Source organism: Typopeltis vanoorti, chromosome 4, assembly GCF_054136105.1.
Source record: "Typopeltis vanoorti isolate ZY-2024b chromosome 4, IOZ_Tvanoo_1.0, whole genome shotgun sequence".
Lineage (NCBI taxonomy): Eukaryota > Metazoa > Arthropoda > Arachnida > Uropygi > Thelyphonidae > Typopeltis > Typopeltis vanoorti.
The window spans coordinates 71,090,628-71,117,974 of NC_143552.1; the positions used below are offsets into that span (position 1 = coordinate 71,090,628).

At 35.7% G+C, this 27,347-nt stretch overlaps 1 protein-coding gene across 1 annotated transcript in view; it reads right to left on the reverse strand.

Annotated features, from left to right (window-relative positions):
• Nucleotides 1-27,347, reverse strand: part of tho2 (THO complex subunit 2-like protein) — a 779,097-nt gene that overhangs the window by 571,585 nt on the left and 180,165 nt on the right. The window contains exons 11-12 of the mRNA XM_090391861.1: nucleotides 14,333-14,505; nucleotides 2,063-2,261 (exon numbers count right to left, since the gene is read on the reverse strand). Coding sequence (XP_090247987.1) covers nucleotides 2,063-2,261; nucleotides 14,333-14,505 — 372 coding nt within the window. The remainder of the gene's footprint in view (nucleotides 1-2,062; nucleotides 2,262-14,332; nucleotides 14,506-27,347) is intronic.

Consider the following 27,347-nt stretch of genomic DNA (forward strand, 5'->3'; position numbering starts at 1 on the left):
TGCCTTGGTACTCTATCGTATGCTTTCTCCAGATCAATAAACACTAGATGTAGCTCCCGTTGTTTCTCTCGAAACTTTTCCATCATCTGCTGTAACCCAAAGATAGCATCTGTCGTTGATCTACCAGGCATGAAGCCAAATTGTTCCTTTGCAATCTCCACCTCCTTCCTCAATCTTCCATCAAGAACCCTTTCTAGGATTTTCATTGTGTGGGACATCAACTTTATTCCTCTGTAATTCTTACAGTCTTGTGCATTCCCTTTACCCTTGTAGATGGGGACAAGAATACTGTATAATTTGATAAATTTATAATTGAATTACTTGACATAGGTTGTATGGTGGTGTTATCCAAAGGGTTGGAAGATGCACATTTCCTGTTATGGGGTCTGTTAGAGCATTCCACTTTTTGTATGATGAGTTTCAATTAATTATGTGTAATCATTAATATGTGATTGGACATTTTCCAGAAAAAGTACCCATTTGTTTGGACTTAATAATGTTTTTTAGTCAGTTTTCTTGTCTGGTGAATATATAAATACATCAGTTTTTTTCCTTCTGAAATCTCTCATTTATGGCCTGTTTTATAAGTGCTCTGGATGCATGATAACAAATTCTTTTATTTCCAGGAATTGTTTTGTTGCTGTACTATTGTGAATTTTGGGGTGATGTTATGATTTAGACCAGTGGTCGCCAAAGGGGTCGATATGACATTGTTAGGGGTGGAGAGAAAAATATAAGACATCATTGTATGGGTAATATTTAATTCGGTTAACTTGGATTACCTCCATGACAAAAGACATGGAGGTAATGACAATGCAATTAAGAGTGAATCGTGGGATTAGTACCTCCATCTTACAGGTCCTATTCATGGACCTGTAAGATGAAGTAAGGTCATGAAAATAGTTACTGAGGCCAATCAAGTAGGCCAAAATTACGCATTTACCAATAAACGGATGTTGGTGGTTCCTGCCGGCCGGTGCAGTGGGAGCGAGATTGCAACATGTATGTGGTTCTTATTTACTGATACTTACAAGTATTCGATCCCAGTCTCATTTTTGTGCATCGACATACAAGTGAACATTAATGTTCTAAAATTCATCAACATACATATTATAATTCAATCGTTATTCATTCACGAACTAAACTTCTCTATGTTGAAGAGTTGAGCAGCAATGGTAGTAATACCGGTGATATTAATACCAGTAGTTTATTAATATCACTAGTAATACCAGTGATATTACTAGTGATAGTAATAGTAGGAGTAATAGTAATATAATAATATATACTATATTATACATACAATAAACATTGTAACTATAAAATAAACAATCTAAAAACTAACATAAGCGTCTTTTTTTGCTTGTCCTATTATGATTACGTAATAGTAAAATATAGGGGGTTGATAACAAGTCAAGAAGCTCTTGAAGGGGGCGGGGGGGGGGGGGGGGGGTCGACGGGCAAATAACATTGGCAACCCCTGATTTAGACAATTCTTAAGGAATTTTATGTGTAGTTGATGAGCGATGTATTTTAGGATGGTTTTTTTCTTTTGTATATTTCTTTCGTAAAATTGAAGCAATTGATAAAAATGTGCACTGTGAGGCCATGCTATAGAACTGTGTTGGTGAGAGTGCCATGTGATTACTATTTTAATGTATTATAATGAATTGGGGGGGGGGGGGGTTTGAGTAGAGAGCCAATGATTGAGAGGTTGTTTGATTACAATTACAGATATTATTTCCTGAAAATTTCCCATGTTACTCATCTAATTAATATTAATTTGCATGGCTATTTTGCCTATTTTTCTTTAGGAGTACCTCTTTTTATGATGTCATTGGCTTTTTACTCAGTTTTTCCTCTATTCAAAATTATTCCTTCCTTATATTCTTCATGTATTTATGTCTTAAAATACCAATAATGCCCTAAAAACTGAGTAAAAAGCCAATGACATCATAAAAAGGGGGTACTTCTAAAGAAAAATAGGCAAAACAGCCATAAGAATTAATAAAACTATATTATTAAATGAATAAATTTTATAATATATTTATTATAAAATTCTTGCCTGTGTCATCCAGCTTCTAGATAGGCGGATCAGTTTAACCATAAGAACAGGGTCCAGATACAAATGTGGTCCAAGAGCTAATACCATGGGAAATACTTCATCTCTTAACTCTATAAATGTGTGGATTTGTTTAGATTGAGCACTGTTGCATAATTTTGGTATATCAGCAGGTTTCAAACCAGTTGGTAAACCACAGTACCTTCAAATCATAAAAAAGTATTTATTTTTATTTATTACTTTTATTACTTAATAGTAAAATTCTCATTAGATATGGGATCAATAAGAAATTAAGAACATTAAATTAGTTATAAAATATATCAGATAAATGAGCAATGTCAAAGATTTATATCGTCATTCTAATTAGTGTTATTATACATATACAAATTCTATTATGTGATTGCTGTGGTGGTGGTGGCAGATGGTGGAAATGCTCTAGAAAGCTTGAATTTTTCTTGTATGTAAAAACAGGTATCCCTTGATTAACGTGATTAATTAATCCCTCGATGTTACTGCGTATATCAAAATCACGTTAATCAAATATAATAATCAATGGTAAAAATTACAATTCGTCCATGATCGATTACTATATTAATAATTCGCTTTATATGGTACTCTTTTAGGAAAGATAAAAAATGAATGCAAAGTAAATGTTTAATAAATGCTTGTACCTACATTAGTTACTGCAATTTTTTATAAAAAAAAAGTTATCAAGAGTCGTTTGAACAGTTTTAGTTTTTTTTTCTTATAAGCACATATTCCTCAGAAAACAAGCATTCTTTAATTAACATCGGGATCCATATCCATTACTTGCTGCTTAGGCGATTCAAAACTGCGAAATGTTCCATCCAATTCTTTGATTGTTATTTCCTTTGGAACCTCATCTTCACATTCCATCTATTCGTTGTCTTCTTATGCACGTTATTGTTCAATTTCAGAAAGATCGTTGTCACTGAAATCTTTTGAATTTGAATCCAATAATTCTTTAATATCTTCTGCATCAACACCAAGAAAATCAAGATCTTCACTGATTGCAATGATTTCTTCAACCATGTTGTACACAAGATTTTAAAATCACCCAAGTTATTAGCACATTCTGGTAAAAGGTTTTTCCAAACAGTTTTCATGCAGCTAGAAGACACTTGCTCCCCACGAGTCATGAAAGTTTTCAATTGCGTGTTTAATGTTAAAATTTTTACAAAATTCTTGGAGTGTAATCGCATTTTCTCCCGTTGTTGTTTCTACTGCATTTGAGAATGTCTTTTTAAGAAAATAGGCTTTGAAAGTTGCAATGATGCCTATGTCCACGGGTTGTAGCAATGATGTCGTATTTGGTGGGAAAAAAATAAAATTTTCACATTCTCACACCGATCATTAAGAGAATTTGGATGACCAGGTACATTATGTAAATATTTTTTTTAAATACAGCAGAACAATTGGAGCTTGTAATACACCCACTCTTAATGCTTAATGGGAAGGAATGACATCATCATGCTCATGACTTTCTCTTGGCCAGGAAACACTCCTCGAGGATTGAATGTCCCTTGGCAAATTTAAAGGAGCGTTAATTAAAACTCTTGCCACGTATATAAAGGGATTGTCGCAATTAATTTCAGTGTGTTAATCAAATCCCACATTAAGCAAGGAATACCTGTATATGTATCAATAGCAAGGAACTGCGAGTGAAACAAACAGATATAAATCATACAGAAATAAAATGAACTCTCTCAGTTTTGCTTAAATCTTTCTATAAGCCAGTCTCTTTGGCAGGGTAGTTAGTATATCTGCTTCCCAACTAACAGGCTGTTCTGAATCCTGCTGTGGACATGGATGTTTATGAATGTCTTTAGATAGGAGATGGATTTCATCAACCAGTGTGAGACCACCACCACCACCACCACCATGCTTACTGGAGCCTGAAATAGCTTGGAAAAGTTCCATGTTTGGTCTCTAGAGCAGGATTTGTGGACCTGGGGAAAAATAAATAAAAATACAAAAAAAGCATAAAATCAATAAAAATAGAAAAAAAAATCTTTAGTCCACCCATAACAGAAATGTACTATAGGTTCACAAATATACCCGTCGTGGGCGGGAGCCATATAAAAAAAAAAGTAAACAGAATCTGGAGAACAAGGAATCTAATTTAAAACTTTCTCCAAATGGTGTGTGTGTGTGTGTGTGTGTGTGTGTGTGTGTGTGTGTGTGTGTGTGTGTGTGTGTGTGTGTGAGAGAGAGAGAGCCATATGTAATTACTGTGGTACAAATGGTAACACAGTGGCATTTTAAATCCAAAATCCCCACCCTTTTATATATATATATATATATATATATATATTAACATAAATCAAAGCATGAAAGGTTGTACACCAATAATATGCTCAGCACTATTAACTAACAGATTATTTGTTAGCCAGTCATAGTAATAATGTGCTATAGATTCAGAGCATTTTATGGGTGAGATATACATAAATAGTAATTGAGGAGCAGTAATAATCAATTCCAAGAAGAATACAAAGAACAGGCAAGGAGGGTGACTCGGTTAGTAAGGGTAGCAACAGTTCAGTATGAGCAGCAGTTAGTAAAAATAAGAACAATTATGGTCGGATGGCACTGATTAGAAAAAATGTTATAAGAACAACTGCTGTGGAGGATATGGTTAAGATATTTAGTGAGATATTTCATTCTTGTGAATGTAACATCACATTCACAAGGATGAAATTCTGATGAACCCAATTCTAGATTCATCAGGATCCAGAATTGGGTTGACAACAATGATATTATCATTGATGGACAGCAGATTTGCTAAGGGTGGGAGGGGGGGGGTCATATTTTAATAATCTGCTTACTTATTACAATAAGATCACAGTAGCATTGGATGTGGAATATGGATACATAATAGTATACTTAGACTTTGCAAAGGCTTTTGATAGATTACCATAAGTTGATAGTAAAACTAGAGCAGATGGGATTGGAGATTGGCTATCTGATAGGTATCGACAAGTTTTGTATACAAAAGCAATATCCCAGAAGACGAACATTACTAGTGGTGTGCCTCAGTGGGTCTGTTTTAGGGCCATTGCTGTTTAACCTGTATGATAATGATATTGGGCAGGATTTGAATAGGGATACAGCTGTTTGCAGATGATGCAAAATTGGTACAAAGTATGAGGAGCAGAACAGATGTTGCATTACAAGAGGACTTGAATAGACTAATAAAAGAGAAGAAGCTATAATTAAAATGAAATATATATTGATCTTTAATTGACCATGATTTATAAACATTTAATACCAACAAGTTTTGCTGACAGGGCTTATAACAGTAAGAGAAAAAAAACTCAAAGTACAGACAAAATGGAGACACTATCATATAAATTAAACATTAAAACAGAACGCATAACATTACATGCATGGAGTGTGTTGTGTTAGTCACTGTTATGAGAGCACATTCTGTAGTTTTGAGCGAAATTAAATTCTAGCAGACTGAGTGATCTTATTAAGGTTTTCCATATGTCAGCTATTATCATTCTCTGGTTTCTGTTAAGATTTTCTCCAGAACAGAGGACTACAACAGCTTCCTTGAAATTTCTACAATGGAAATCTTCTTCTAGGTAAGGAATGGAGCTGCTATCCCAATCAATAGATTGGTTAGTAATTGCAAAATGATGGGCTAGACCTGAGTTGTCTGTTCTGTTGTTATTAACATCTCCTATATGTTCTTTTTTTCGGATTTCAAGGCTTCTCGACATCTGTCCTATATAGTTTAGACCACAAGCACATGGGATGTTGTACACTCCAGCATGTTTGAAAAAAGCATTAATGTCTTTTGGCGATCTTAAAATGTGAGGGATAGTCTTGACCGGTTTGAACGCAACTCTGATGTCGAAAGGTTTAAAAAGTTTTGCGATCTTTTCAGACACTGTACCTGCATAAGGAATAACTATGAATGAACTGTATTGAGTGATGGTAGGTTGTTGTTGTGAGGGGTTTCTATGAAGAATCTTGTTGATTAAATTCCTTGGATAGCCATTTTTTATTAATGTCTGATATATGAGTAATTTCATCATAGAGTTCTTTTTCTTCTGAGATGATGTTCGTAGCTCTATTTTTGAGCATATGTATTATGCTGAGAATATGAGGTCCTAGATTGTTGTGGGATGGATGTCCCTTGACCTGGCCTGGTGCTCCAGTTCATTCCACAGATGCTCAATAGGGTAGAGGTTCAACAGGGCTCTGAGGAGGCCAGTCAAATGTGGTAATGTTCATGTCCAGAAATTATGCAGTTACAGCAGTAGCCTTATGACACAGTGCGTTGTCTTGCTGAAAGAGACAATGTTCAGTTCCCTAGAAATGCCAAAAGTAGGAAGCTTTGCATTGTTCCAAAATGTTCAGATACTTTTAAGAGTTCAATGTTCATGATACCATAAACAGAAGTCCAAGGCTAAACAAGGAAAAACAGGATCATACCATCACACTGCCACCTCCAAATTTCACAGATGGGGGTTATGCACTCTGGTAAGACATTCACTGGGCATCCATCACATCCACACCTGTCAAGCTTCCATGTCCCACTGTACATGCTCTTTGCACCACTGAAGACAATGCTGTATGTTGGTTCAGGTAATGTGGGGGCTTGCATATTGCATTCCTACCATCGAAACCAGTTGCAAGCGACAGTTCTGAATGTTTTGGAGCAGATTCATGTTGCAGTCGATGTCCAGAACTTTGTATTCAATGTGCAAGCCGACAAATAGTGTTTTTTACATATTATCTTTCATAGTACTCTATGGTCACATTTGGTGAATGTGGGGGTCATATCCACTCCAGGTAGCAATTGTAGTTGATTCCCTGCACTTCCATCTTGGTATGGTATCACTGATTGTTGACCAGGGATGCCCAATTTGTCAACAGATAGCAGTGCACCATGGCATCCTATGACAATGCCTCTTTCAAACCCTATCAGTTCCCTTCTCACAGCCATTTTTACCTGGACACCATTGCATTGACTTGGGAGCATCACATTCCTCCAATTCATACCAGCTACAAACATGTGACTCATTACATGGCACAATGCACCTTGCCCGTGGGGGTGTCTGTTGACTTCTTTCCAAGCAGTGTAAACCAAAATAGCAAACAATTACACTTGTCAATTATATAAGTAAAACTGATACAAAATTGGAGATATCAGCACATTAAGTGCATGCAATTAACCTTCCAAACGGCTAGGACGTCTATAGACGTCCAACTAAATCTGGATATGTTTCAGCCCACCTGTTTAAAGAACCTGGATAAGAAGTGCAATTTGACCGTCATGTCCATTAGAAAGTGTGATAAACCCTCACGCTGAAGAGAACGGTTAATCGGATTATCTCACATTCGTAGCTGCCTCTCAGTTGCCTATAACAAGAAACGTGCTTCCTTGTTCCATGCTGGTCAACTGGATTTTAGTTATATAGGATAGACTAAAAATAGAGAAATTATTTATATTTTTGTTTTCTCTTTTTATTGTACAATACAATTTTAATGTCTAGACAAAATAAAATCTTGTATAATTTGTTCACTTAAAAATATTTAAGTGAACAAAGCCTTACCTTGGAGAACCAATTTAATTTTTTATTTTTTTGCGCTAATTTTTTTCTAATCGCTTACTAGACAAAAGATTTTTCTTTGTTCTCGAAGAAATTAATTCACGATAATTATCTGAAATATTCTTTTAAAAAAAGAAAAGAAAACTGGCTGCCGACATTCCAGTTTATATTCTTTTTATTTTTGTACAAAACCTTCGAAATCGAATAATACTTCACAGATTTCCTTTAGGACACGTTTGAGCAACTTTGCTTTATAGAGCATAACATGAAATTCTTTAATCATATTACTAAATTTTTTCTTCACGTTGTATAGTAATCTACTCTTCTTTGTACTTTCACTTTCTTGGTTTCCTTGTATAATTGGTCATTACAAAATGAAATTAACAGTTATGATTTAAATTTATATTTTCTGCATAATTCAGATATTTTATTCTCCAATTTTTAAAGTAAGCGATACATTTGCTTATTTTTATCATTCAAAATATGTATATCAAAATTTCATTTCCTTTCACAATAGAATTGAACTTTATTTCGCCTCTGATAATTTAACCCCCCCCCCCCCCCCCCCGTGGCATTACTATCACACACCCGAAAACTGTTATGAAACATAGATACAGTTTTTATTTAATTCGTTATTTTTCTCTAGTAATTGTTCCACATAACTTTAATTTTTCGATACTGAAACTATGTGGTGATTATTATAAATTAACAAATTATAAATCAGACAATATACATATTATTTATGTATATTGTCTGATATTGAGAGACCCTTTACTGGGGAAAGGTTACTGCATTACAATGGATAATTACTATATGTGTCCTGAACTCGCTGATTTGCTTTTACAGCATTGTACAGATAGTTATGGTACTGTAAATGCAAAAAGGCGAGATATGCCTCCAGATCTGGCTTCAGGAAAGCTATCGAAGGGGGAAATCCGAGCTTATCAGCAAGGGAAAGTCTTTGTACTACGTTGGAAAGACAAAAAAAGATGTTTTTCTGCTGTCTTCCCTGCACAATCCATCAATGGAATCCGTGGAGAAGCATGGTTTGAAGAAAGAAAAACCCACTGCTGTGCATACAACGACACTATGGGTGGAGTCGACAGGTGCGATCAGCAGCTATCATTCTACTCTGTAATGAGGAAACAGCATAAAAAATATTACAAAAAAGTGTTTGGACATGTATTGGATTTTGTTATTTGGAACAGTTTCCTCCTGCACAAGAAAAAATGTTTGTCTACCATAACATATCTAGAATACAGAATAGAAATTGCGAAAGCATTGCTGCATGCACATGAGGCTTCTTCGGCAAGCAGAAAAACAGGAAATCCTGCCAGACATCTGAGGTTGAACGCTGCTAACTCCAACTATTTTCCCAAAAATCTACCACCAATGGCTAATAAAAAAAAAAACTTGCACTCAAATGTTATGTATGTAATAAAAAAATATCAGAAAGGAAACAAAAATCTGGTGCCCTGAGTGTAAAACTGCTTTGTGTCTTTACCCTTGCTTCAAGGTGTTCCACACTGTTCAAGAATTTTAAATTCTGAACAGTATGAAATAAAAAATGTTTGTTTTCAAGGCCATCAAAACAGTCCTTTTCAGGACTACAAATATTGATAGAGGGATACCTGAATGAACTGTTTCCTTTTCATCTTGAAGGCGAATTTTTAAGTTCTTTTTATGACACAGAATGATATTTTCGAAGAAATAAAATATAAGAGGAGCTGGAATACTCTTTCCAGTTCCTCTGGAACTGGAAAGAGTATTCCAGGTAAAGTATTTCACCAAAACAATAAAAAATAATGAAATAAAATCTACCCTATATACATATAAAATGATAAGCCTTTTTATGTCATGTTTTTCGAAACGTTTTGAAACTCAGGGGCTACCCTGAGTGTCGAGTTTTCAAAATTCGAGTCATCAGAATTCAGGGGCAGAACCTCCTTTCGAGTTATCACAATTGAAGGAGAACTGGCCTACCAGACCGGAACAAGGGGGGGGGGGTTTGAGCATAGCCCCCCAATTAATAAATGAAATATATAAATAATAACGGGAACATTTTCACCTTGCCAACACTCAACACTGATGTGATATGGGTTCCAAATTTCTTGTTTCGGAGAAATATATTACAAAGTTTTGTAATAAAAATTTCTGCTACAATGAAGTTTGACATAATCAACAATATTATTACTACCTTATTTCTGTTTCTCGTGTGGGAGAAAAACGGTAAAATGTCACTCTTATAATTATATGAGATGTTATAATGGTAAAAATAGTAAGAAAAAGGTCATTTGCACTTTCTCTTCAAAACACAAAGAAAGAACATTGTAAATTCAGCCAGTGGAAAAGAAAATACTACATATTTTTCTTCTGTTATCTGATTTTTTTTTCTTGTAGTACAAAGAAGAAATCACTGCATATAACATGGAGTCTGCATGAGGGAAAAAATCTGGAAATTGGTTACGTTATAACGAATAGAAAAATCATGTCAGAAAAATTATTCATAAGATTCTAATCTCAGCAGACATAACATTTTCTTCTAGATTACATATCTAAAGTAACTGAACCTTTGCTACTATTTTACACTAAAATGAATGGGTATGTTCCCCAAGTGATTTACGTTTGTAACAGCTGTCTTGCGAACGATTTATGAAATAAATTATCTGAAATATCCGCAGATTGATTAGGTCTATACCCACCCCCCCCAAAAAAAAGAAGATTATGAAACGCATATGCACCTTTTCTTTGAAAATAATTCAAATTCTCTTTTTCAAGATAATTGTATGATTTAATTTCTAATTTTTGATACTAAAAGTGAAACTGATCATTATAAATTAAGCAATTATTTTGGCATAAATAATGTATAAGCATGTAAACGAAATGTCAGTATTTCTGTTAAGATATAGGTAATCAACAATCGAAAAGGAAACGAGACATTCTTGACATATTCTGCACTACAGCCTGAGGCACTTTAGTGCGACTTTAGTGTTCTCCCCTTTCTTCTCAATAGCACTGAGTAAGCCTTCAACTTTTCCTCCAGCTAAGAGGATATTACCAAGTATTTATAAGACGTAGATTATTTCAGAAAGAGCTTCCAGCAGCAGAAGTAATATTTAGATTTTTTTTAAAGAAAAACAAACAAAAATAATACTACTGAACTTTCTTTTGTGTGGTATGCATATAAACAATTTTGCATGGTGAAAATATAGCATATTATTTCTAAAATTTCACATAATTTCAGTGGACAGTAGAACAGCTGGTTTTAGATTGCAAATAAATAGAACAGAATTAGAAGTTTCACGGTACAATCTGATTGCCGTATATCTTTTGTCAAAATAGTAAAATGAAGTAATTGATTTTGAATGATGTCTAGAAAAACTTTCAAACCTGTATAGAAATTTAGAGCAGTTATGCAATTCAGTTCCAGGAGAGGATAAGGAGGTGGGGGGGGGGGGGGGGAAAGCATTAGAAAATCTTCAAAGTGAGCAAAAATTTTGAATCATTCCGTATATGATATTTTTCACATATTTTCAACATATCTACGAGGATATGCATTAGATATTATCGTAATATGCATAATACAAATAAATAAATAAATAAAAGACGAGGGCGAAGAATCACTGCTAAAATATCATTAGATATAAATTTTTGATACCAAAAAGACTCACAATTGGAAACCGAGTAATGCAATGTAGCATTTTAACATTTTTTTTTTATTTTGTCTTTATGAATAACAAAAAATCGTTTCTAAAACTGAAATGTGATGATCCATATAATGCTATTTGGCTAGAAACGAAAGCAAAAGGACATATTTATTTCAATAAATATTATTTAAAAATATTAATATTTGGCATAATATTTTCAAAGCAAACATTTGAAAATTCTGAAATTCGAAAAAAAATTATTCAATTATTATACGTAAAGTGAAAGAAAAATCACTGCAACTCTTCCGGTGCACTGATTTGTAGAATAAAATACACCAAATTTACTATCACTAAATAGATTCACTGCAAAAGCTGATCAGTGGTCATTTCAGGATTGATTTCTTTCGCATATGTGAAATTCGTTTCAATTTTTGGGAAGAGACACAATAAATCATTTTAGAGGCAAGAAAGGTCAAATAACTTAGGAGAGTAAATGAAATTCTAAGCAACACAATAGACATAAAGACAGGGGGATACAAAGGTCACTTAGCAACAGTTAGTCCACTAATGGCTATAGAATAGCCGTAACGAGATTAAAGGCGGAGGAAGGTAATGGCATGATAAAATGTAGAATGCCGATGAAGTTTTGATCCATGAAAAAAGCTAGGGAGAGCTGACTATATCATCCACACCAGCCGGTTGGGAGGTTAATGATGTAAGAAGCATAAAATATCAAAGTAATATTAATTCAAAGCAATTTACTTATTGCTCTCTACAATAACGTGAATTGATACTTAAAAAAAAATCATAAAACTAAAATTACTTTCAATATCATATAACATATATTACTACATAACAATATAAGCTCTGTGCAGGCAGTTCAAACTTTATGTTAGGATATGTAATTAGCGATTTCGAAAAATATTACCATAAGACTAGAATATCATTTTCTAATACCTTGTGCATGATATATACAGAGACTGTTAAAAAAAATGTATAGACACTTCAGCAAAAGAAAAACCTGTATAAAAATTGTAATACTAAATTTATACAGACATCAAGGGATGAATACAAATTACCTTTGATTTCTACAATTACATGAGGTGCTCAAAGTGGTTACCATTACCGTCCAAACACTTATAACAGCAAAATAATGCTTGGGCAACGTTGGCCAAAGTGTCCAATCAGATTGCTGTGCATGCCGTTTCAATTTCTTTCCGAAGAGCCATCAGTGTAGCTGGTTTTCTACAATACACTACATCCTTTAGAGTCCCCCATAGGTAGAAGTCCAAGGATGTTAAATCAGGAAAACATGGAGGAAACTCCACTGCACTCTTCCCCTGCAAACTCTCATTGAAGTAAGCTCTCACATCTTGGTGGTAGTGTGCCATCTTGCTGGAAGAGAAATTGATCATTCCCATAAAGTGCATGAATGGCAGGTAAAATGGATATGTGTAGCATGTCTAGGTACACTTGACCAGTAACAGTACCGTCAAAGAAGAATAGTCCTGTTAAACCCCTAGATGACAATCCACACCAGACTCGGTAAATTGACTGCCTTGTCCACGTGAACGCCAGGATTTTATGGAGCCCAGTAAACACAATTATCCCAATTCTCTGTTCATTAAGTTTAAATTGTGCTTCATCAGACCAAACAATGTTCTTCACAAACTCCTCATCTACCATGTGTTGAAACCACTCCCAATACTGCATTCTTTGATCAGGATTGTCTTCATTCATTGCATGTAACAATCTTGAGATGTAAACTTTCCATTTAGCTGCTTTAACAATGTGCTGCATGCTTGCACTGCTAACTCCTATCTCACATGCACATTGCATGGCAGACTTCTGTGACGAAGAAGAATAGTCCTGTTTATGGAGCCCAGTAAGCACAATTATGCCAATTCTCTGTTCATTAAGTTTAAATTGTGCTTCATCAGACCAAACAATGTTCTTCACAAACTCCTCATCTACCATGTGTTGAAACCACTCCCAATACTGCATTCTTTGATCAGGATTGTCTTCATTCATTGCATGTAATAATCTTGAGATGTAAACTTTCCATTTAGCTGCTTTAACAATGTGCTGCATGCTTGCACTGCTAACTCCTGTCTCTCAGACTTCTGTGACGAGCATGTAAACTGTTTCAACACCATAGGCGATGAAGCGGGACTTGTTGCTGTGCAAGGTTGCCCGGATCATACATGGTACCATGGGTCTCAAACTTATCACAAATACATGCAATTGTCAGGCGTGTTGAATTGTGTTGCAAACTCACACCTCCACTGTCGTTAAACTTCAACAATATTCTCAAATTTGATATACCACTTTAAAATGGTCTTGCGTTCCTCGAACAACAATTATGCCTTGACCATTTCATTTGACTGTCCTACCAGTCATGTACTGATGCTAGTATTCATGTGAGTAATGACATCTTTTGAGAGAACATCATACTACACATTGCTACTGTAATTCGATCCAACTTCGTAAAAAGTCCATAGATGATATCTGTTAAAGTGTGTGTATATATATATATTTCTTTTTTGACGGACTGTGTGTGTGTGTGTGTGTGTATGTGTGTGTGTACATGTGTGTGTATATACACACACACATATATATATGCGTGCAACACACACACGTGCACGCACACACACACACACGTGTTGCACCACCTTTAGACTTGAACTATTCAGGCGCAAACTTAACTGTTTGCTTACTTGGGATTAGGAATAAAATAACCAAGTTTATAAAATTACTTGGTAACTCTAATATACATTACCTAAGGTAAACAAACTTATTTACACACACACACACACATATATATATATTAAGGATTAATGTAATATAACTTTGAATGTGTGAGCCATATGCTAAATAAATAAATATATATATATATATATATACTTTTTATGAAAAAAATTGAATGACTAGAACCGAGATTTAATTAAAAAGGTTTTAATATAAACACACTACTAGTTTCGGCCTGTATATATAAAAGGCCTAATATAAAGCAATAAGGATACCTTCATATCATTACATACCTCCTGTACAATGGTTCAATGACAATATGAATGAGTGTACAAAGCTTTTTGGCAATGTAAGGCTGTGATATGGCATAAAAATCTGGAAGGCAATTCATCAACTGCTCGGCATGATCCCAGTCTCCAACTTCTAATAATGCTGCACACAATCCTAATTTCTGGTTGTCTTCCTCCTATAGTAAGAATAATATGTTGATTAAGAATAACATGCACCTTTATATCAATATATGTATACTGTATATATCACTTTTCCAATCATTAATTTAAAAAAAAAAGAATAAAACGGAAAATTTTCATTTCTAAAAATAAAAATAACTATAAAATAATTACAACAGAATCACAAAAACTGTTCTGCAAATAAATCAGATCTTTATTTTTATGGCTATTTTGCCTGCTTCTATTTAGTTGTATGCCTTTTTTAATGTCATTGGCTTTTAACTCAAGAATTCTTAGGGCACTGCAGATGTATTTTTAGAGATCTATGCTCTAAATATATATAGCATAATAGAAGAAAAGCCGCACATACCATTTCTTGGATGTTGTTGCCTGTCTTCTTCCTGCATTGTGCATACTTCTACTGTTATGGTGTTGAAAGGGGAGTGGGGGGTTTGGCAATATGGGAGAAATAATTTGAAAAACCCTTTTTTATATATATATATATATATATATATATATATATATATATACATATATTATATTTAAGGGTGCTTAATGGTCAAAGCTGTATAACTGAGAGGAGACCTCCACATAGTGTTTAAAGGAATGCAGAGAACCGACCACTGCTTCTAACATAATGTCCAATCCTCACCTTCTCGTGGTGCACCCTATTGAGTATCTACTTGGATACTGAACGAACGAGGATGGGCTGGCAATTTGGGATTTAGCCGAACAAATTGTATTCTTATTGGTTAAACCAAAATAAAAAATGATGATACAACATGACAAAATTTCATTCGAGCTGGGGCGTCGCCTGGTTAAACAAGTCCCCATTGTTTTCGCCAGGGAACCAGAGCGACAGCGAAAAGCCATCTACTGGAACAAATCTCAAAACAAACACCAACTCAACATCACCAGAGTTAAAGATTGGTACTATCAACATAACAAGCCTGAATTGCAAAGAAATGGAGCTAGCTGAGGAATTAGATAAGTACCAGATTGACATAATAGGGGTGCCTGAAACAAAAAAGACAAAAACTGGTGAGATCTTTCTCAGCAATAAATACAAAATGTTATATTCAGGCAATGACAATCAAGGAAAAGAAGGAGTAGCCATAGTATTCAACACAAAATACGAGGCTAATCTTCTTGAATGGCAGTAAGTCTCAAGTAGAGTAATGTGGGCAAATATGAGAATGGGGAACTGGACAATGAGACTTATTTGTGCCTATGGTCTCACAGAAGGTTCTACTAAGGTAGAAGTGGAGAAATTTTTTGAGGCTTTAGAAAAAGCAACTGACACAATGAAAAAGGAAAAGTTGGTCCTTGTTAGGGATCTAAATAGCAGAGTAGCAAATGATTGTGAGGCATACAAAAATATTTTGGCAATATTTGGAGAAAAGAGCAGAGCTAATAATAATGGCAAATATCTGTTGGATTTCTGCTCAGGACATGGACTGATTATTACTAACACCATGTTCCAACATAAAAATGTGCACAAATTCACATGGAGAGAAGAGGTAAGGAATAAGAAAAGTCTCATTGACTATGTTATCGTTGATAGTGATGTTTTCTCCTTGGCGCAGGATACCAGAGTGTACACAGGATTTGAAATTGGAAGTGATCACTATTTAGTCTTGCGCAGGATAAAACTGAATTTCATATCGAAAAAAATAACATGTAAGAAAGTTTTAAAGCGAATAAAAGTTGAGCAGCTCTCAGATGTGAATTGTAGACTAAAATACACAAAGATTATTGAAGAAAAATTAAAGAGTTTGAGAACAGGAATCAAACCTTGGAGATTCAGTGGCAAACTCTGAAGAAAACATTGATTGCTTCTGCCAGAGAGGCATGTGGTGAGGTTGTCTGCAAGGATAAAAAAATCAGAACTCCCTGGTGGACACAGGAAATTAAAGAGGTAGTGAAGGAAAAGAAGAAAGCATATCAAAAGTTCCTGTCAAATAAGTCAGATTGTGCTCTTAGAGAATACAAAGACAAATGCAAGAATGCTAAACACTGTGTAAAACTAGCTAAACAAAAGTCATGGGAGGACTTTGGCAAGAATATAGAAAATAAATATCAAGAAGGTGGCAAAATATTCTGGAGGTTGTAAAAGAAGCTTAGGAATGGGAGAAAGAGTGCTGTAAAAGTAGTTAGAAATGATAAAGGTGACATGAAAATGGGAGAAAAAGATATCCTTGAAGTATGGAGTAATTACTTTGAAAAACTGCTAAACGAAACAAGCAGTAATGACAGCACAGTGGTAAAAAACACTGATCAGGCATGCAGTCAGGAATACATATCCATACTTGAAGTAGAAAAAGCCATCAAAGGCTTAAAATATGGAAAGGCAGCAAGAGTAGAAGATATTCGACCAGAAATGCTGAAGTATGGTGGTATAAGAATCTTACAGTGGCTGCACTGCATAGTTCAGAAAGCCTGGACAGAGGGACGAATTCCAGATGATTAGAGTAGAGCTCTCATAGTACCAATATATAAAAAGGGAAATAAAACTGAATGTGAGAATTACAGAGGTATTTCCCTACTGAGTGTTCCTGGCAAGATCTATGCAAGTATACTTGAGAAACGGTTGAGAAGAATTGTGGAAGAAAAGCTGGGTGAAGAACAAACTGGATTCAGGCCAAATAGTCAGGATCGGATCTTCACTTTACGACAAATAGTCGAGAAAGCATGGGAATATAACAGAGATCTGTATTTTAGTATTGTCAATTTGGAAAAAAAAGCATATGACAAGGTGCCAAGAGAGAAGCTATTCAATACGCTACAGTTATATGGTGTCAATGGGACATTATATCAAGCAATACTTAGTCTTTATTTGAGTTGTAAGTCAGCAGTTAGAATTGAAGGAAGTGCAGGAAAGTGGTTTAATGTTAAATCTGGTGTGAGACAAGGATGTACATTATCGCCTCTGTTATTCATTATATGGATCCCATTATGAAGGAAAGTGATATTAAACATGATCAAAATTCGAGATGTTAATGTCAGCTTTTTGCTTTATGTGGATGATGTTATACTTCTAAATAAATCCGCTACAAGTTTGCAAGATTCTCTGACTAAATTGAATAGCTGTTGTAATAGATATGGTATGAAGGTCAGCAATAAAAAGACAAAGACAATGAAAATAGACAGAATCATTGAAAATATCAACTGTGTTGTGAATAGAGAACCTGTGGAACAAGTAAAACATTTCAGCTACTTAGGCATGATTTTTACTGAAGATGGTAAATTAAATATAGAAATAGACAACAAAATCAGCAAAGCTGGTATGGTAGGAAGTCGATTGAATAAATTCATATGGAATAAGAGAGAAATTGGTTGGAACACTAAATTAGCTGTATACAAGACAGTGTTCAAACCAGTTTTAACTTATGGATCTGAGAGCTGGGTCAGAAGTAAAACACTTGACCAAAGACTAGAGACCGCAGATATGAGAGTCCTGAGAAAGATTATAGGAGTGAACAGATGGCATCATTGGCAATATCATATTAAAAACGAGGATATTAGGAAAGAACTTGACATTGTCAACATCCAGGAATGCGTTAGCAGAGCTAATCTCAGGTGATATGGTCACTTAAACAGAATGGGCAAAGAAAGATTAGCGAAAGAAGTGTTCTCTGCCAGGTTGGCAGCAAAACGACCCAGAGGAAGACCAAGATATAGGTGGATTGATACGGTACAAAGTGCCTTAGACAATAGAAATATAAGATCTGATAATGTTGGAGTCTTGACAAGTAACAGACTGGTTTGGAGGAAAATTGTAGATAAGAAGTTAGTAATGATGTAAATTTTTCATGTACACCCCTTTGAGGGCACATGGCAGGAATTTGATGATGATGATGATATATTATATTTAAGGGTGGGCGGAGTGCTTTTTTGTAGGGTGGGAAAAGATGAAAATGGGGACTGAAATTAGAAACTTTTTTTTTTTTTTTTTAAATGAAGGGTTTATGGGAAAAGTGGGACTGGGCATAGGGTTGTGGACTGTTTCGACCACGTGGGTCGTCGTCTGAACTCATGGAGGAAGTGGATGCTATGTCATGTCGACTTGGTGTTTCTGCCTTTGAAGTGTTCGTGTTATCGCCTATTGGTTGGAGTTGTGATCTAATTTTTATGTTGTGGAGCTTCCAACACTCAGAGATTATGTAGGGTCGGTGATTGATTGAGTTCTCTTCACATTTTATGGCTATCGTTTTCGATATTCTGAGCATTGTTTCATTGTCTTGTCTGTCTATTATGATGGCCTTGTCGATTTGCGGGGTGTGCTTCTGTTCAAGTGCGTGAACTGTTATTTCTGTTTTCCCTGTGCTTTGTATTCTATTTTTCTTTTTGATGTTGCGTTTTCTTAGTGTTTAAATGTTCTGGAATAGGGATGTTACAGTCATGGAAGTGTTCTTGTAGTCTTGCCTATAAAAACCTGACGGTAGAACCTGTGTAAGTTGCAATCTTTTTTGGCAGGGAAATTTGTAGACTACATTGTGGTGTTCTAATATTTCTTTGTGTGTGTGTGAGATTTAGTGGGTTTCAGAAGGTGTGCCAATTTTTGGTTTGTAGTGAATACCAGTTTGTAGTCTGTATGTTTGAAAATGTATTTGTAGGCTTTGTATGTGTTCTGGATGTATGGCAGTTTGATAACTTTTTGTGTTGGGAAGTTTGTTATGGTTGTTGGGTTGTTTTGACAGGTTTTTGTTGTCCTGTTTGCATAATTTATTACTTGAGCGGGATAGTTGCGATTTTTAAAAATCTGTGTTAGTTTTTTTTATTTGTGTGTTGAGATAATAATGATTAGTTGAAAACTTGTAAGCATTTATGAATTTTGATAGGATGACCGATTTTTTAACCAAACATGGATGGTATGAGTAGAAATGGAGATAGTTTCCAATATGCATGGGTTGTGTTATATTTTATTCTATTTTGTTGTTTTTCTGATTAATGTCAAGTTTAAGAAATTGATGGATTTGTTCTGTTCGGTTTCTATGGTGAATTTTAGTCTGTTGCTGTAACTGAGGGACGTTTGTAGGGTGGTGATGTGTGTGTTAGTTCTCCAATGCATAGAATATCGTCCATGTATCTGCCATAACATCTGGTGAAGTGTGTATATATATTTTTTGACGGACTCTGTGAGTGTGTGTGTGTGTGTGTGTGTGTGTGTGTGTGTGTGTGTATAAATAACTAGTATAAAGCAATAAGGATACCTTCATATCATTACATACCTCCTGTACAATGGCTCAATGACAATATGAATGAGTGTACAAAGCTTTTTGGCAATGTAAGGCTGTGATATAGCCTCAAATCAGATCATATTTCTTGTTTTCCCAAATATACCTTAAGGCAGTGTTTCCCAACGTGGGGCATATGCCCCAAAGGGGGGACGATTTCAATATTTTGGGGGGCAATTAGAAAATGTTGCATTCGTCACCTCATCACCGATATACTCAAAAAACTCACCACTGTTGGTGATGAATTGTCGATGTTGCAACCCGATTTTCCGAGAAAAAAAGCTGACATCACTAGTGCAGCAGTCAACATAAATACAGTATCAAGAAGAACTCTCAGAAAAGCAAAATGATAAGTCTATTAGAATCAACATAAAAGGAACAATGGCATGGCCTTCTGATGAGGCAGAAATGAAATACCGAAATTCAACTAGTTTTGCAAAAAAAAAATAATGTTGCCCTTCCCATCATCATATTTAGTTGAATGTGGCTTTAGTGCTGTAAATGACTTGGTACTGAAAAAACAAAATCATCTGGATACCACAAACCATGGGGATTTGAGATTGAAAATGACTAAATTAGTACCGAAAATAAAAACTCTTAGCAGCAGACATCAAGCTCAATGATCGCATTAACTTGGATTTTATTTTCCCGAGTTCAGTTCAATTTATGTTTTACAGTATACAAAGTGTAATATAAAATTTATATTCATTGAAGAAAGTCAAATTAAAAACCGTTTTACCTATGTTCCTTTCTTATTTAAAGTACCTATTTATATTATACTTTTTCAGAACTTGGCTGAATATTATGCTAGAGGGGGCAATGCCCCACCTCAATGCCTCAAAATCTTTGAGGTGTTGAGGTGGGGCATGATCCAAAAAACGTTAAGAAACACTGCCTTAAGGTAGTCTGAACTGTTGAAGCCATGCCTTTAACAGACTAATATGACAAAAACTGGACACATGCACAGTCTGCTTAGTTAACCTGTTATGATTATTGGGGAACTAGACTAAGTAGTTGGCAATTCATATAAAAACAGCAGCATTCTTGCCAGCCCAGATGGCTGAGTGGGATATACCTACTCTCCAACCAACAGGTCATAGGTTTAAATCCCACCATGGGTATGGAATGTTTGTGATTATCCAATGTGGGAAATGAATTTCATCACCCAGTGTAAGACCACCATCCTGCTTATTGGAGGCCTGAAGTAGCTTCAAAAAGTTCCATGTTTGGTCTCTAGAACAGGATTTCCAGACTATATAAAAATAAATTTTAAAAATTACAAAAAATACATAACTGATAAAATTGGGGGGGGGGGGGGGGAAGAAGAAATCCTTAGCCCATCCATGGTACAAATGTACTATAGGTTTACTAATAATCTTTTGTGGGTGGGAACACATTATAAAAAGAAAAAAAATACATCATTCATTAGCATAGTAACTGTACAATTTCAGGTGTAATTCTGTTACCCCCCCCCCCACACACACACACAAGGAGTTAGAGAATCGTCACATCACTGCATAAGGGGATAAAGAAGGAAGAAAACTACTGATATATATTTATTTATTTTATTTATTATTATTTAAAAAAATTTTTTTTTTGAATAGCTGGCAATTAGTTCTTGGGAATACTTCACTAGAAAGGCTGTTGCAAATAGTAGATTTAAAAAATTCCATGTTTGATTTCTAGAGGAGAGTTGCCAGACCATGTAAAAATAAATAAAAATATATATACAAATAAAATATATAAAAAGTTATATGAAATGGGAATACTTGATGAGAAAGGCTGCTGTGAATAGCTGAATAGCAAAATGAAAGATGAAGGGCTCACCTACTACTGCTGAGCAGTGAGACACAGTAGACACCAGTTTAGTGGAACAATACTGATGGAAGGATATATACAAGAGAGAGACATAAGACAGACACAAACTTCCTATAAAAACAGTAGTCAGTCAGTCAGAGAGAGAGAGAGAGAACAAATGCTAGCTAAACTGCTCTTTTCTGGATAGCAATAACAATTGCAAAAATGGAAGAACGACATACTAAAGAACTGGGAAAAGATTTGTACCGAGTAAAAAAAAAAAAGTAATGGTTTCAGCAGAAAAGAATGGCTAATTTTTCTGAAGGCTGGGGATGATATCAATATCGATTATTAAATACTTAAGAAATTGAGGGCGTATACTAGAAATATAAATTAAATCAAACTTCAATATCTACTTTCCAATATTTCGGCAACGTCACGTTGCCATCTTCATGGGAACTTAATATAAAGACACGTTTACGCAAGTACTACACAAAAGCAAATGAGAACTGAAGCGAGGTAGCTACCGTTTTCCTAAAGTCCTGATGGTGCCCCCTAGCGGGCTATATTAGGTGTTCTTGGCCTTTGGGCTGAAATTCTCCTGGTGTATGTTTCCCAAATTTGGGACAGTTTCATGCATCCAAATTTGTTGAGGTTTAGAATGTTCCTAACAGCTGAGGCTGATTCTATGAATAGTCTTTCATATTTGAACTTGCTGGTGTATTACTGTGGCTTTCTTCCACCTTATTCTGTGGCAAGTATCCAGAGCATGGTCTGCAAACCCAGAGTGGCTGTACTGGTGAAATCAGATGTAGTCCTTGTGTTCTGAGATTTGCTGTCCTGCCTGTTTAGCCAAAATAGGACAATTTACAGCTGCAAGGGACCTGGTATACACCAGGTAGGTCTAGGGGAAGTGGTTGGTCTTTAATGGAGCGGATAAGGGATTCCAATTTTCTATATGGTCTGTAACAAGAGGTCAAGTCGTGTTTTTTTAGGATTTTGTTGATTTTTTCCGAGGTGTCTCGGATGTAGGGAATGGTGATGGATTTAGAGTAATCTTTTTTGTGAAGAGGGAGGTGGGTGTGGATAACTGGTTTAGTATTTTTTGGATTATTATTATTATTTGGGGGGGGGGGGGGTTGCCATTGGCTGAGAAAGTGTTAAGGATGTGATTTAGTTCAGTGGTTAGGGCTTTGTCATTTGAACAGATTAGTTTAGCCCTGTTGAATAGTGTCATAATAACTCAATATTGTTGTGCGTGTGTGGGGAGGGGTATGTTGGTGAGTGTATCTGCCTGTATGGGTGGGTTTTCTATAAACTGAGAAAACCAAGGTTCCATCAGGTTGGCAGGTGACTAGTGTGTCTAGGAAGGGAGGCTATTGTTTTCCTCTTTTTCCAGGGTGAACTTGATACACTCCTCTCCTTCTTAACACACTTAAACAACCAAGTTAAGAAGGAGAGGAGTTATATCTGAGCCATGTGGCCAAATAGCGAACACATCATCAATGTAGCGAAGTCATATGGTAGGTTTTTGTGGAGCTGAGTTTAAGGTTTTCTCTTCAAAAGTCTCCATAAAGAAGTTGGCCAAGAGTGGGGAAAGTGGTGAACCCATGGCTGTCCCCTCTATCTGTTTGTAGAATTTTTCCTGCCAAACGAACAGCCTGAGTTCATTGTGAACTGAAATAGGGCTGAGATATCAGAGGAAATTTAGCTTGGATTAGCTCTAAGGTTTCTTTGAGGGGGACATTTGTGAATGAGGAGCAGACATCAAAACTGACCATTATGTTGGAGTGTAAGGTTTTCTACACTGGCTTTGAAGTGGGCTGAGTTTTTTATGTGTGATGGTGTGTTGCCAGTAGTATGTGAGTGCTTTGGCTAAATATTTAGCTAGTTTGTTCGTGGGAGAATCAATGCAATCCACTATGGGATGTAATGGCATATTTTCTTCATGTATTTTTGGGAGCCCATATATATATACAGGAGGGTCTAGAGTTATATGGTTTTAGTTTGTTAGTAATCTCCACAGGCCAAGAAATGACCTTCTTAAGGAGCCTATGGAGTTTTCTAATTTGTGAGTTGGTGGGATTGTATTCAATGGGGAGGTAAGTTGCCCGATCTCACAGTAAAGCATTAAGCTTACCTGTGTGGGCAGTATGACTGAGTACCACAGTGGCGTTCCCCTTATCCGCTTTGGTGATAACTATTTCTTTGTTTTTCTTCATTTCCAGTAGAGACTTGTATTCACTATTGGATATGTTGGTTTTTAGTGGTCTTGCTTTTGTGAGAACACAGGCTACATTCAATCTAATATCGTTGTCGATGTGGTTTGGAAGGTGGCAAATCCCGTGTTTAATCTGGATCATTAATTCCTTGGCTGGTATTTTCCTAGGAGCAATGGCAAAGTTGTGACCACGTGACAGAGCTTTGAGTGCTTCAGGCTTCATTATAACTGAAGAAAGGTCAACTACAGTGTTGGTTTGTAGTTTTGGTTTGGACATCGAGTTCTTTTTTAATTTATCAAACTTGTTGATATGTCCACTCCGTATTTTTTTTCGAATTCTTTATTTGCGGCAGTGCACGAGACATCATGTAGAATTGACCAAAGTTCGTGATTTAGCGTATTAGATCTAAATCACATCCTTAACACTTTCTCAGCCAATGGCTACCCCCCCCCAAAAAAAAAAAAATCTAAAAAATACTAAAACCAGTTATCCACACACACCCCCCTCACAAAAAAAGATTACTCTAATCCATCACCATTCCCTATATCTGAGGCACCTCGAAAAAATTCAACAAAATCCTAAAAAAAACATGACTTTATCTCTTGTTACAGACCATATAGAAAATTGGCATCCCTTATCAGCTGCACTAAAGACCAACCACTTCCCCTAGACCTACCTGGTGTATACCAGGTCCCTTGCAGCTGTAAACTGTCCGATTTTGGCCAAACAGGCAGGACAGCAAATATCAGAATCTCAGAACACAAGGACTACATCTGATTTCACTAGTACAGCCTTGCAAGCATATATCTTCCGAGTGAGGTTACTGGGCTTGCAGACCATGCTCTGGATACTTGCCACAGAATAAGGTGGAAGAAAGCCACAGTAAAACACCGCAGCAAGTTAATATGAAAGACTATTCATGGAATCAGCCTCAGCCCTTAAGAACATGCCAAACCTCGACAAATTTGGATGCATGAGACTGCCCCAAATTTGGGAAACATACATCAGGAGAACTTCAGCCCAAAGGCCAAGAACACCTAATATAGCCCGCTGGGTTATATTAGGTGTTCTTGTTGGTTCCTGATGGTGCCCTAACGTTGTTAGGGCACCATCAGGACTTCAAGAAAACGGTAGCTTCCTCGCTTCATTTCTCATATGCTGTTGTGTAGTACTTGTGTGCATGTGTCTTTATCTTAAGTTCCCATGACGATGGCAACGTGGCGTTGCCGAAATATTGGAAAGTATATATTAAAGTTTGATTTAATTTATATTTCTAGTATACACTCTCAATTCCTTAAGTATTTAATAATCATGTTTAATCAGCATATAAGCCCTTTCTACACGAATTGATATCAATATCATAAGTCAAGAAGGATGAAGAAAAACATAAGCCCAGGAGATTAGTTCTTGTCAGGAGATCTACATATTATCAAAAGTGAAAGTGAAGTGATATGAAAGAGAGTAGGTGAATTTTTGCATTTTTAGATAAATCTGAAAGAAGTTGTTAATCTCAATATGCAGTGAACAACTGGAGAAATAAAGAGAGAAAACTAGCTCCCAAACTGCAAACATTGACCACATTGACAGGTCCAGGTTTCCAAATCTTTAATACTATGTATCCAGAGGTGGATAATGTAGGCTCTGCTGTGGGTCTATATGCCAGAATCAATATTGGTGAGCCTCCAAATAGCAAGGAATTTCTCTCTTAACTGTCATCATTATTTTAAAATGGATTGCAGTAAGGATATACTTTTTGATGGTAGTTTTTTTTTTTTTTTTTCCTCAATGGGCTGAATATATGCTTACTTCACTTCTATGTTATGTGGGCATATGCAAGCAAAGTACAATTGGTATGAAGTATAGCAAATGGCACTATATCACCAAGTCTAAGACCCATCCAGTGTTTTTTAAAGTTCTTTATTGCAAACAGCAAAACATATAAGACAATGAACTGAATTACCTACCAAATAAAGTCACAAAATACAGCTACTGAGAGTAGCGTTGTAGGAAATACTGCATCAAACTTGTAGTTATATATTAAAACTAGAAAATAAAGGGGAAAAACCACAGCTGAAGTAAACAGACAAAGAAAATGTGGAACACAGGAACGGTACATAAAGCTTGCAAAACTTGTGTGAGCTCTCTATTGTGTTCTGTTTTTTTCCCCACATTTTCTCATCATCGTCAAATTCCTGCCATGTACCCTCAAGGGGTGTACAGGATATGATAGTACTACATGAAAAATTTACATCATTACTAACTTCCTATCTACAATTTTCCTCCAAATCAGTCTGTTACTGGTCAAGCCTCCAACATTACCAGATCTTATATTTCTATCGTCTAAGGCACTTTGTACCGTATCAATCCACCTATATCTTGGTCTTCCTCTGGATGGTTTTCCTGCCAACTTGGCAGAGAACATTTGTTTTGCTAATCGTTCCTCGCCCATTCTGTTTACGTGACCATACCACCTGAGATTAGCTCTGCTAACGCATTCCTGGATGCTGACAATCTCAAGTTCTTTCCTAATATCCTCATTTTTAATATGATATTGCCATTGATGCCATTTGTTCACGTCTCTAATCTTTCTCAGGACTCTCATATGTGCAGTCTCTAGTCTTCAGTTAAGTGTTTTACTTCTGACCCAGCTCTCAGATCCATAAGTTAAAACTGGTTTGAACACTGTCTTATATACAGCTAATTTAGTGTTCTGACTAATTTCTCTCTTATTCCATATGAATTTATTCAATTGGCTTCCTACCATACCAGCTTTGTTGATTCTGTTGTCTATTTCCATATTCAATTTACCATCTCCACTAAAAATCGTGCCTAAATAGCTGAAATGTTTTACTTGTTCCACAGGTTCTCCATTCACAACACAGTTGACATTTTCAATGATTCTGCCTATTTTCATTGTCTTTGTCTTTTTATTGCTGACCTTCATACCATATCTATTACAACAGTTATTCAATTTAGTCAGAGAATCTTGCAGACTTGTAGCGGATTTATTTAGAAGTATAACATCATCCGCATAAAGCAAAGAGCTGACGTTAACATCTCCAATTTTGATATCATGTTAATACCACTTTCCTTCATAATGTGATCCATATAGATAATGAATAATAGAGGGGATAATGTACATCCTTGTCTCACACCAGATTTAACATTAAACCATCTTCCTGTGCTTCTTTCAAGTCTAACTGCTGATTTACAACTCAAATAAAGAGTAAGTATTGCTTGATATAATGCCCCATTGACACCATATAACTGTAGCGTATTGAATAGCTTCTCTCTCTTGGCACCTTATCATATGCCTTTTCCAAATCGACAAAACTTAAATACAGATCTTTGTTATATTCCCATGATTTCTCCACTATTTGTCATAAAGTGAAGATCTGATCCTGACAGCCTCTATTTGACCTGAATCCAGCTTGTTCTTCACCAAGCTTTTCTTCCACAATTCTTCTCAACCGTTTCTCAAATATACTTGCATATTTCTTACCAGGAACACTCAATAGGGATACCTCTGTAATTCTCAGATTCAGTTTTATTTTCCTTTTTATATATAGGTACCATGAGAGCTCTACTCCATTCATTGGGAAT